At 31.4% G+C, this 13,851-nt stretch overlaps 1 protein-coding gene across 7 annotated transcripts in view; it reads right to left on the reverse strand.

Annotated features, from left to right (window-relative positions):
* EPHA5 (EPH receptor A5) overlaps nucleotides 1-13,851 on the reverse strand; it is a 349,250-nt gene that overhangs the window by 43,162 nt on the left and 292,237 nt on the right. For all 7 annotated transcript variants that reach the window (XM_017508673.2, XM_017508672.2, XM_017508671.2 and 4 more), the window contains 3 exons: nucleotides 4,440-4,507; nucleotides 3,022-3,147; nucleotides 2,154-2,339 (listed from right to left, as the gene is read on the reverse strand). In XM_017508673.2, coding sequence (XP_017364162.1) covers nucleotides 2,154-2,339; nucleotides 3,022-3,147; nucleotides 4,440-4,507 — 380 coding nt within the window. The remainder of the gene's footprint in view (nucleotides 1-2,153; nucleotides 2,340-3,021; nucleotides 3,148-4,439; nucleotides 4,508-13,851) is intronic.

Here is a 13,851-nt window from a genome sequence, read left to right on the forward strand (position 1 = left end):
TATAAACAAAAGAGACAAAATTTAGTGGAAGGTTTGAATAAGACTTTTATACAAAATGAAGAAATGTTATAGGCTTACAAAAATTATCACGTAGGCACAGTGTTCAAAGAAGAAATTACTTCAGGGCAAAGTGGTAAGGTATTCTTTCACAGAGTTGGTAGACTTTAAATAAGGTTTCAAAGGACTTGAAAAAGTAGTGAACATGAGGGTGTAAATTTCAGAGAAAAAGGCAATGAAGGCAGGGCAAAATATGAGGTATTTTAAAAGCATAAAATGTATATGCAGAAGTTCAGACCATAAGAAGAGAGATAAGTGGAAAAGTAGTAACTATGTACTAAATAAGTACTTACTTTGTGCCGTGGCCATTCTAAACTTCATCTATATTAATTCATGTCATCTTCACAATAATGCTATAAGGTATTCTCACCCCATAGCATTAATGTGGAAACTAAGGTTCTGAATGTTTATGATGTGCAAAACCACATAATTGTTTATATTAGAACCAAAATTCAAATCGTGTCACTAGATGCATAGTCCATGTTCTTGACTATTAGGAAACATGGTCTTCCATGATAATAACTGTAATCTGGCATTGTTCTAAATATTACAATTTAACTGATTATGAAGGGTAGATTGACTGCCTATGGAGTTTGCATTCACCATGGGGTAATGGGAGGTCATAGTGAAAGTTTATTTTCAGAAAGTTAAATTTGGCAGCCATGTGAATGACATGATGAAGACAGAAATTACCAAATATGTGCTTAGTATTATTACTGGTACCATTATTAAGAACTATGTTTTATATTAGATATTACCATTTCTAAATAGCAAATAAGTTTACTGAATCTTTATTGTTATGATTCTTGCTCCTATAGTATCTAGCACCACTTATTATCACAGACATTTTTCAAGGTTTTTCTCCTCAGATAAAATACAACCACATTCAAATTCTGATTTTATTTTATGGCATCTGTGACCATATTTTTATATCATATTCTTACTTCATATATTCCCACACATCCATTAAAGAATATCCTTGTTATAAAACATTTTTGCTTTATTTCATTCAAAAACTATGTTTTTTCTTCTGCCTGCCCCTCTCTTGATCCTGCCTCTTGCCTTCCTTTAGCGATTTACACTATTCTGATAAGACCTCAAGATTGTCTTTTTGCTCCAGAAACGCCCTGTATGGGCTGCCAAAAAGTAAAGAATAAAGTGTGGGTATAAAGGATAAACTGTTTCCTCAACTGCAGGAAGAAACACATCTAAGATCTGAAGAAACCTGCATCCGTTGGTTATTTTATTCTTTTCCTACATTCCTCTCTGAGCATCTTCCTGGAGATGTAGATCTCTTTAAGATATGGACTTTGGTAAGGGACATGTAGGGTGTAAGGGATAAAGGAAGGAATCAGAACACATAGGAACAGTAAAGAAATAATGGATACAAAGAAAATAAAGACCCGTCAGTTATGTGCCACAAAAATATGTTATTTGGTGACTGAAAATGATTTAAAATCTTTTTATTGCAAGGCTCAACACACGAACACATTTACAAAACTTTAAAACAAATTAAAAGAGATGTAAAATTCTACATATTTTTGAAAAAAAAATGAGATTTGGTTTAACAACAACAAAAAATTATGACAAGGAACTTTCCCTGTCTTCTGTGGCTGTTACTTTCCCTAGAGCTATTAACATATCTTTAAAAAAAATAATAAACGAAATGAACCTGGCTATAAAAAGCTGCTTAAAAGGTGGCATTACTATGGTTATAGCAATCCTATTAATGTTAAACTTCAATGCCTCAATCAAAACTTTGAAGTTAATATTTCATTAGGATAAAAAGTAAAAGAGCCAATAGTCAAAAAAAAAAAAAAAAGTTGATATCTTTACTGCTTCTTTTATCTGGATACATTTTTGTCTGACATTGAATTCATAGCAAATGGGTTACACTATATATTTTAAAGAATAAATAAAAATTCAAGTTCATTGAAGATTAATTTTAACAAAAATCCACTAAAATGCAGGCTAAACACTAATATTAGAGAAATTAGTATATCATAATCTTGATTTCTCTTTACCCTAAAATTAATAATATTTTAGACAGATATTGATGATATGCACACACACGTATAATTTGCCATCATACTTACTTTTGGTCACAACACCTTCTAAATGGATGATGTTAGGATGATCAAACTGTCCCATGATACTTGCTTCACCTAGGAAATCTCTGCGTTGCTTATCAGTATAGCCTACTTTAAGGGTTTTGATAGCCACAGGTAATTCTCTTTTTCCTGGTAGTTTCAAACGTCCACTACAAACTTCACCGAATTCACCTTGTGATAAAGATGAAAAATTGCAAAAACTCATTTGAACTTCTTAGTCTAATAAGAGTGGAATGAACTCCTAGACTACTAAGGCTTAGACAAAAAAAGAGTCAGAAAAGGGCAGTCTACACTACGTTACCGATGTTCACGAAAATAAATAGTGCATTGGGACAAACCATAACAGACAATCATAAAACGCTTATGGGCTATTAGCTTTCTTTGTCTTACCTACAAAAACCTTTTAAAAAGTTAGAACGAAATTAAAAGCAACTAGCTAAAAATCACTTTGTCTTCTTTTTCTGTATATTGTAGTAGTAATGAGAAGAGTTAACCAGGTTATAGAAAGAAAAAAAAGAAACAATTTTAAGGCAGACATGAACTGAATTATGCAGATGCTTTTGGGCATTACCAATTCACTATATATATGCACACACACACATATATATATAATAGTAAAATATTATGTATTTAAAATATATTTTTGCTGTTTTTTAATTTCATAAACAGGATATTTGCTGGTTTAAGCATGCGTTACACAGAAGGTTGCATTAAAATGTGATCAATTACGTACCACTTTGAATGCAAGCCAATTATAAAAGATTAGAAACCTTCTATTAGATAAGGACACTGATATATTTCATTCTAGAATACAAACAAAAGTTAAAAGTCAAAGTCAAACCCATTGTCATACCTGCTCCAATAACTCTCTCAATGGTGATACATGACGCCTCTATCTCCTTGGCAAATTCATGGACAGCTTGATTGGGATCCTCATAGGTATGTGGATCAATATAAGTTCTTACGCCTGGCAGTTTAACTGTAAAAATAAATTGAAATTAAAATACAGGTAGTTGTGATGGATGAGCAAAACTATAAAGTTTATTAGCATGCAAGTATGGCTTAAATCTGCAATTCCTAGAAGTAGCCAAACTGCAAAAACCAGCCCTCTCCTGAATTACTGTTGTTTGTACAACTATATCACTTTTATAATTTTAGAAATCTGTTTGCAGGTATAAGAAATGCATACGCGATGGCATATCTGAGAAATTATGCCTCTCAATTATAATACTTAGAGAGTCTCTGAGGCAAATTAAGACAATGTTATTCACTGAAATGGACAATAAAATACTAGTGATTAATTTGCTGGTTTCTTATTCTGTATTTCATATGAATGATATTCTTTATAATCACAGATTATTAAGCTTAATTTTATAGAAAATAATTTCAAGTAACTTTTCCGGGGGTATGGTACAGAAAAGCTGACATGTAAGTCAAAAGAATGTATTCTGCTTCTCACTGTACTCCTGTCACTGCCTGACATTAGACAAGACTTACATTCTATGAGTTTCAGTTTTATCACCTTTAAAGGCTACTAATATTGCCTCAATCAAGGTTTTTGAAAATAAATAATATTAAATATGATAGGATTAGGAAGTGAACTCAATGCTTTCCAGCATGAGTTATGGCTTTAATGATTTTGACATGTAAGATGGCAGTGTGACAAAAACAAAATAAATTTATTTGTCACTAACTTGGCAAATCAACTAACATTGTGCCATTTAAGGAAAAATAATAAAATTCAACTCATTTATTCTAATTGTTAAAACTCTTTATTAAAACATGATTTTCTGCATTATTTTTTAAAGCATGGTCTTTTCAAGTAATTTGAACCAAGATTGCTGCTACAGAACTTATTCAGGTAAATTCCCACTAAAATATTAGAAGAAGAAAAAAAAAATCTGAAAAATTTTATTTATTCAACCTGGCGATGCTACTTAATGATAGATTTCTATCCACTGTCTTGCCAGGAATTAGAATTTGCCAAGAAATTTGATTTGAACCATAATAGCTCTTTATATTAAGCAAAGAATTTTATTTTGATTTTAATGAAAGTATTCTTTAAGTAATTGAATAATGCATTAAGCTATTGCCAAAAGCCTGCCAGAAACACCCAAGCCCATATTCTTTACAGGAATATAGTAAGAGAACATTTACTTTAAAAAATATATTTTCGTCAGTTATTATAAATCTTCTAAGCCTGAAAAGAAACTTAAATAACAATAAAGTGTCCCCTATTTTATTCTGTTTTATTTTTTACAATTTGCTTACTATGTCCATTATGAAAATGCATCTTTTCCTCTTCTGGATCTTGTTTTGCTTTGCTGTAGCCACACCGCCTGGAACAAAGTAAACTAGAATTAGCCACATCTGAAAGTGGTGAATCAATCATGTCAAGCCCAGAGGCATGAAGCAAAATTGAAATTATTGCAACCCTAAACTGATTTTCATACTAGTAGTTTGCAATGATGCCAATACTCTTTTTTTTTGAAGAGACCTATGTCCCTAGCCAGTATTCCCCACTTAGCAAACAATCCTGCCTAGATTTCACTGAGAAGTCTGAAGCCATCTAAACCTGTTTTTAAACTTCCTTCACCAAATACCAGACACCAGACATTGTTGTTCTCTTTTCCTCTTTTAGTTTATTTTTATTTTTTGGCAGCTCAAAGTCTACTGCTCTTTCTGAATAAACAGCCCAAAAACGTGCCTCTGATCTAATGGTATCTCACCTTTAGCACCCTGCACAATAGGTTTTTTATTTTTGTTTTTCCCTCTACTGTTTTGGAGTCCTCAGTTGCTCACTGGCTGTTTTCCACTCATATCCACTCAAAACACTATGAAATTCATCACAACTTGCAAAGCCTCTCAGCTTCCCTTTTCGAAGTTTTGTCTCTCTTCATTTTTCTCAATTATCCATAAATTTGCAAGTCCTTGCAAATTTCTCTTATTACTGGAAAAAATCTGTCCGCCTAAGATTCACAAACCTGCAAATAATATCTTAGTTTTTCATTATTCTTGATAAATTGAAATCCTTAACTACTTTTCTGATGTTTTTTGCTCCTCTCCACATTTATGTCTGGATATTTTCATAGGGATTCCACGTAAACTTCTCTGGCTCTCTCCCCTCAATCCATCTATTTCTATCAACTTAATTAATATCTCTATCTCACTGGTTTAATTCCTTTTGAAAGTTATATTCTTATTCCTGATAGATTTATTTTATAGGGGTATTGTACCAACATTCAAACTCAATGGACCTGAAAATGAAATCGGCGTATTTTTCTTTACTTCTTTCAACCATGGTCTGCCTTCTTTTCCTGTTAACTCCAGTATGGCCTTAGTCCCTTAAAAACAAAGCCTTATCATTGCGTCCTTCACAACAAATTAGTGCCAAATCCCAGGCACTATGACCCATCTCTTCCTTTTCATTAGCTCTAACATTCCTCAATTAAATCATTATTTTTCCTCCACATTACTAAAAGTGCCTTCAAAATGATGCTCCTCTACTCTATAACTCCTTTTCTAAACTATACTAGACATGGCTATAGACAAATTATGGTAAATAAGATACTTTTCTATTGCATTAGCTATCTACTGCAAAATATCTAATGAAATAATAAGACAAAGTTTCCTAAATGTAGCCCTAATACACATTCCCTGCATCAACTCCAGCCGTTCATCTTCTCGTGTGCTAAACTTTCTCCTGAAATCTCCAGGATATTTCTCCATGCTTCCATACATTTGCACCTATTCATTCCTCCACCGAGGATTTTCTTCCTAACAATTTCCAACTGTCAAAGTTCAGTTCCATTTTTGCCTTCTTTACATATTTCCAATACTCAGACTTAACGTAATATTTTCCCCTGGGAACACAATAGCTTTCTATTGATTTCCACTCTATGGTGCAGCATAATCATTTGAGTATGCTTGTTGGCTTCCTTACTTTTTAACTTCTCAAATGACAGCAATTTGCATTCATCTATAAATACTCGCAGTAACCTAGCATCTAAGAGTAGGCACTAAAAATATTTGTCACATTGATGAATGAATTAATGAATGAGAGAATGATATTTTGATTATGTCTACACAATGACACGTGTTTGAAGAAGGAATGTGCTGAATGAACACTGAATTGATGATTAAGCATACAACATTAAACAACTGGCTAAAATGAAAATATTTAAATTATGTTTAGTGAAACTCTAAAGAAGTGATTTTACTATTCATAAGCTCCCAACACAAAATTCAGTTTATTAAAAACAAAATTTCCATTGATACGGATTAAGAAAATACAGCCAAATGACTGTCAAAATATTTCCATTACAAAATTGGTTGAGAACTACTCTGTGACGTAAATGAAGTGTCTATTAGACATGTACTAACAGAGGCTATTCTTTGATGACATATTCTAAGGTATATTTAAAATATATGTATATTTTGATGTAAAGTGCATCTATTTTATTGTCATTTTCCAGTGTGTAACTACATATATATTACAAAACTGGCCAACATAATCCATCCTAAGTCATTTTTTAAAAAATACAGTTACCTTTATCACGTTAAGAAACTGGCAATGTATTAGTAAAGCAACACTAGTAAATTTTCAGTAAACTTGAAGTAATATTCTTAATACATATAATATTCTTGAGTGAGAAAAAATACACAACAGGGATCTCATGGCACCAAATTTTATTCATAACACTTAGAGACAGTTGTCTTTCCAGGGTCTTTAAGCCATCTCAAATTGTCTCACTGAAGTGAAAGAAAGGGAAGAAACAAATACATTAAGCTATACTGAGATTATATTTGGTCTATTCAAGCTACATTTTACGTTATTTTAACACATTGTTAATAATTTTGCTAGATATAAAATTATTCTTTTAGTCTTTATATATGTGCCTCTAGAGAGAACAGTTGTTAATATTTCTTTTTAATAATGTTCTAAATACAATTCTGTAAAATCATCCAGAGTTTTCTGTTATTTAAATAATACTGACAAAAACAACTTTGTTGGAGGAATTCTACAGAGACTTTAAAGCTATACATGTTCTTAAAATTTATGTCATAAAACAAATATCTGTTCATCCACCTTCAACTCTCCCACCTTCAAAAAAACAAATATTAAGCTTTCAAAATTGTATCCTCAAATATCATTTATCATTAAATAAGTCTCATGGATATATAAATTGCATGCAAATTCCTTGTATGAAAATGAGAATAAAACTTTGGATCACATAAAAAAAAAAATCTTGGGAATACCTTAGTGAGGAGCAGTTAACATTGCATTACCTAGGGTGAGAGTCAGGAGGGCAATAGAAAGGAGTTATTTTTGACTATGGGCATCCCTGGAGCTCCATAACATATACAGCTGCATGTCACATTAACATATAAAATTAAGTTCTGGAACCCCCCGAAGCATCATTAAAACAAACCTCAACAAGAAACAGCAAGTAAAAGTGCAGCTGGCAGAGACTGGCATTCAGGCAGCTCACTGAAAAAGCATTGCAGGAAGCCTGTTCATTCAGTATCATGTTCTGTGCCTGCTCCAGATGCATAATTTCAACCAATCATAATAACAATCAATAGACATGTCATTCTTTATGTAAATTGTGCCTCCTACTTTATGGAAATGATGTCTTTTTTTCTGAATGGAAAATATATATATATATATATATATATATATATATTATTTTACTTCCTATCACAATTTTAATGAACTTTGAATTTATACTGAAAATATCTGTAGCATCTGTATTTAGAGGAATTACATCTTCTAATCTTTTAAAATAGTGTTATTTTAGAAAACAATGTGGTTTTGCTCTTCAGTAATAGAGATTGGCAGGAGAAATTAGTTGTAGGCATAATTCATATCCATTAATTAATATTTATTTAAGAGTCCTAGAGAGATGTTAGATATATAAATATAGCAATGACCTCATGAGTTATTTAGAAATCAGTCAATTTCTCTCCTGTATCTTTTCCAAGGATTTCGATAATACATTCCTGATAATATTAATGCTGACCTTAACAGTTTGTTTGCCATCATAATATCTAATTTTGGATATTTAAAAACTTTGTAATACATGAAATAAAAAAAAAATATGAAGAGATGGAGAGCCAATGAATAACCTAGTTCTTGAGTATAAATTTGGTAATGAATTTGGGATACGAATGTCAAGAATTCGAGTACCAAGTAATTTACACAGCAGTACATTATTAAATGGCACTCTTATGACTAATGAGGAAATATAAATGAATAGAATAGCCAAAAGAGAGTATCAGGAGTTTGAGACCAGCATGGTCAAGTGGTGAAACACCATCTCTACTTAAAACACAAAAATTAGCTGGGCACAGTAGCAGGTTCCTGTAATCCCAGATACTAGAGAGGCTGAGGCAGGAGAATTGCTTGAACCCGGGAGGCAGAGCTTGCAGTGAGTTAAGATTGTGCCACTGTACTCTAGCCTGGATGACAGAGCAAGACTGCACCTCAAAAAANAAAGAAAAAAAAGACTAAATCCTTGCAAAACAATAGCCTCCACACTATCAGATCTTTCCATTGCTTTAGCCTACAGAAACATACAGTAAATTTTTTTTTCACCTTAATCTAAATTTTGTAGGGTGGGATGTAATAGGGGAAGAAGTGGTTTTGCACTTTATTTATTTAAAAAAGTGAGCATATGCAGTGCCTACCTCAGAAATAGATACTCCTGTATTGTTCCTCTATTTTCCAGATTGATTAAAAAATGCTTTTCCTATACATTAAAGCAAAAATATTCAAAAGGCAACAACTTACAGTGAACATTGATATCTATATGAGATGAGAGAAAAGAAAAACCCTTAACCTCGTTTAAAGCCATATTTCTTCACCTATTAACACTCCCTTGTTCTGACATAACAAGGACCTCAACCATTGCATAATGTTGTGTATAAAGAATTTTACTGGAAACCTGAAATGAATAACACTGGTTTTTAGAAAACACTTTGAATTTTTAACTTTGAGATTTTCTCCAACTAAACAAAGGTGAGTTTAATAAAAGCTAAGCTAACTTATCCTCATTAAAGAAAAAAGCATAAGAACATTACGTTATTAATGTATCAAATAAAGACTGAACATAGATTAAATTTTGTTTTATGAGCCAGTATTATTCAATAAGAATGCAAATGAATATGTAGTAAAATGGGTCATTGGATATTTAGGCAGTCTGGCTAGCAGAACAGTGTGACTCATCTATATTTTCCTCATTTATAATACCAGAATATTGGCATTTTGAGTTCTCCATAGATAGATTTAAGTTAAACAAAAAGTGCAACTAATCTATTTTTACCTACTATATATTTTCCGATATACTTCTCAAGAGAAATTTATTTATTTTGAAAAACATACTCTCCTTGGTTATGGAAATGATATAAGATTACACCACACAAAATGAGAAAATAATTTTCTAATTTCTTATCTCACATTTGATCAAGGGTGCTAACAACTCTATAATTAATGCCATGTGAGATGATAAATTGTATCTTATTTGATGCTTTATACATCACTTTGCATCTTCATATTCTGAAAAACAAGAAATTGTAAAACTCTTAGAATAACATCTCCCAAAATATTATACATATGAAATTGCAAATCTTTCATTAATAAATTCTTCAAATCCTTTTATAATAAGCTATAATAGAAAAGCCTGAACAATTTCAAATACTTCAAAATATGCAAAGATAAATTATAGACTATTCTCAAGGTTGAAGTCAGTTGTAATTGGCAGAATTTTGATATAACAGTATGTTTAATAAAGTGTGACATATAAAAGTTAAGTCTCCCTGGTTTTAAAAAATTTTATGCTAATACTAGAGTACATGATTTCCTATTAATTTTTAACTGTTTTATAGATACCATTATTGGCTTTCTCAGTCTGAGGAGGCCCAGTTAATATCTCCTATAGTCTGAAGTTTTATAGTTATTTAAAAAATGGATAGTTTGGAGCAGTTCATGGTTATATTTTGCTTAGCAAGCCTTCAACTGAAATTTAGTGTACTCTATATATATGTCAACAACACTCACATCTGCCTTCCACAAAGCACTTAAATGGATGTCTAGAATTATTACAAAGGGATAATTCTGTTCTTTAGTCTACTTTCCTGCTGTTTAAAAGGGAAGAGTACTTCCACACTCCCCTGGCAAATATCTTATAAAGATGAATAAAATAATTTATGTAAAGTGTGTATGAAAATAAAATTTCTTATTTCACATTTTGAGAAACTTAGAGTTAATATAGAGAAATAAAAATGCATTGAGAAATTAGAATAATAGTTAATGTTTCAAAGACATCATGATCCTTTTGCTAAAGAAATTGGTTTTGTTTGGATTTTGGTTTTAATCTCTGCATTGTGTGTCTGATTTATGAGATATGCTAGAGTTCATTTATTATGAACTGATTTTTTTTTAAAATTAAAAATAAATTTATTTTTAATATAATATAATATAATATAAGTCTGATTTATTTTTAAAATTAAAGTCTTTAAAAATGAGGGGTTTTTTCTACATGTCACATAATAGGTAAATGAATAAAATGAGAATTTAATAGCTCTATTTTCAAAACAGTGACTGCTTTTACCTTCCCACTTAAATCCCTCAGAAGATGTAGTAAATAATATGAAGCCACTGAAAATCATTAAACCTAATGCATAAAGAAAACAATCCGATATGTTTGATTTTAAGAAATGCAAGAAATGGCTACTTTGGGACTATACAGTATTTTACATGGATTTAAAATAAATATTATGCTATAAATATACATCGGTTTCTGCAAGCACAAACACAGATGAATATCCAGGGATTAAGTGTAACATTTCAGAAAGTACAGATGTTAGTATCTTATTTTAAAACTATCAATTCAAAATTGGTTGTTTGTAAAAACAGATTTTTTTTTTTTTTGAGAAGTAAAACCATAATTAGAACATTAAACTGGTTGAGGTGGCAATAAAGGCAAAGGCAACTTAAATGATACCTTTGCTAAAATTGTGGGCAGCCTTGAGGATACAACTTTAAACTTTAGGCATCTGAGTTTCATTCAGAAATAGTACAGAAATAGCTTTTAGCACTGGATAGATTTCAGTCAAAGCAGGGAGAACATTTGGAATATTAACATTATGTTTATGAATGGCACAATAAAGCAAGCAGGCAACTACACTGATGAAAATAATTTGAGATAAAAGGATTTAAAAGGCAACATGTAATTACAAATATCATCTTATAAATGGCACATCATGTATTTTTAAAATAATAGACGTGGTTTCCTGGTAGGAAATATGACAGATTAAAAATCAGAATCTCAGAGCCTTGCAAAAGTGTCAACATATTGAAATTGCTGAGCCAAGAATTTAGATGAATGGTTTTGAAACAATCTTCTTTGGAACCTAAATTTCCACAAGTTATCTCAGAGTATTTCTAAGAGAGTTGATGCATTTACAGTGGACAGTTTTAATGTATATGCATCATATTACATGAAGGTTAAAACTAACCACATATATATTCATGAGTGATCTTTCAAAACATGAAAAACAATGGAATTCTAAGATTTAAAATTCTATTTAAAATGTCTATGCAGCCATAAAATACAATGAGTTCGTGTCTTTGCAGGGACATGGATGAATCTGGAAACCATCATTCTCAGCAAACTGACACAAAAACAGAAAATCAAACACTGCATGTTCTCACTCATAGGCGGATATTGAACAAATGAGAACACATGGTGACAGGGAGGGGAGCATCATACACTAGGGTCTGTTTTGGGGGCTAGGGGAGGGACAGTGGAAGGTGGGGAGGTTGGGGAGGAATAACATGGGGAGAAATGCCAGATATAGGTGATGGGGGAGATGGAGGCAGCAAACCACCTTGCCATGTATGTACCTATGCAACAATACTGCATGACCTGCACATGTACCCCAGAACCTAAAGTGAAATTTTTAAAAAAGTCTACAAATTTCTGTTCTGTAATTGCAAAAGTATCTGTTCACAAATGATGATGATAGAATGCTTTTGAAAATTATTGACACGGTGATTGGAAATGCTGGCATGATGACACATGCAAATTAGATGATGGGAGTTCAGATTTCTTACTATTTTACTGACTTTCATAGATAAATGATTCTTCCCAGCTCTTAATTTTTATTATGTGCTTGTTTTCTTCCTATTGCTTTAATCTAAACAAATGCCATCCTTAACAGAAAATTTGTAGTAACTTGAAATTATAAAATAAAACTTCACAAAATATAGCAATAAAATATTTTTAGTTCTGATTCCTACCCAGTAAAAATTTTGGACAACTTTTTCATTGCTCAGGTAAAATTTGTTTCTTTTGCTTTATTTTGTTTTATTTTACTAAGAATATTTTTTAAAATATTTCCAGCTTTCCCAGGAGTCTTTCCATGAAGACTGGTAGCATTTTATCGAGTGCTTAAATGGATTTGTGACTAATTTTTTTCACGAATGTACACACAACCAAATATACATGCACATATACAAATAAACCCATTGCCTTCACAATTTCTAACATTATTGAAAGAAAGATATTGTCCTTTTCAGTTTACTGGTGTGTTCTTTGTAAAATAAGAGTTCTGCCTTCCTACTTCCTTCTTTTCTTTTATTCATTTTATAAACCACCTGAAGCCAACAATACAATAGAAAAAGATAATATTTTTTAAAATCAAGCATTTCAATCTGGCTAAAGCTAGACTTTGCCACTACTTTCTAAGCCATAGACTCATGAATGTTGAGACTTCCACTGAGATATCCTTGAGATGTAGTTCAAGGTAAGGCATGAATATCAATTTTCTTTTCTAAGTTGCAAATTCTGCCTATGTTGTTTCAGAGATAACTTATCAATGTTAACAACTATAATTGACACTAAAGTAGAATAGACAATTCAATGGCCATTTTTTAGTTTTTCATAAAATGGTAAAAACAAACAAAAAACAAGCATAAAGCCAAACTTTATACGTTAGCTTTCCGCCAGATTTTACTTTGTATTTTGTTTGACACTGAAGCCTCATGCACGTAAGAATTTCCCATGTAAGTTAAATAATTTGGAAGAAATCTTTACCTTCATATTCAACTTTAAAACTTTCTCCAAATTTAAAACTTTTAATAAGTGACAAAAATATTTTTAAATTACATCATTCTGTTGTTTACCCTCTCCTGTTCTCAGATCATTGGCATCCATTCCACCACTTCTCACATTTGCACGTCTGTGTACACTCATTCACGTATGAATTTTTAAGCAACAAAAATTACTTTATACCTAGAGAATCCATCTAATAATTTAAAAAGGAAATTTTATAGTTCTCTAACATGCATTAGAAATATTTTCTTGACAAATTTTTACTACGAGTGAAAACTGGGTACAATAGTGCAAGGATTTAGGCTATTTAGTATAGAAAAATTATCTGGAGTATTTCACTTTTCACAAAGAAGCTCCCCATTGTGTAGGAGTTCCTATAAATCCGTGACTAGTCATAACCTCAGTTGAATATTTAGAATTTGTATTTATACATAATTAAGAGTATTCCATTTGGACACTGATTGAAAATGTGCATATTCTCTACTTCGCTGGTATAAAAATATCATTTCTAATATATGTAATAATTCATAAATTATTAGAATTAATAAAAGTGGGTAAACCATTTG

This window comes from Cebus imitator, unplaced genomic scaffold (assembly GCF_001604975.1).
Source record: "Cebus imitator isolate Cc_AM_T3 unplaced genomic scaffold, Cebus_imitator-1.0 Scaffold398, whole genome shotgun sequence".
NCBI classification, from domain to species: Eukaryota; Metazoa; Chordata; class Mammalia; order Primates; family Cebidae; genus Cebus; species Cebus imitator.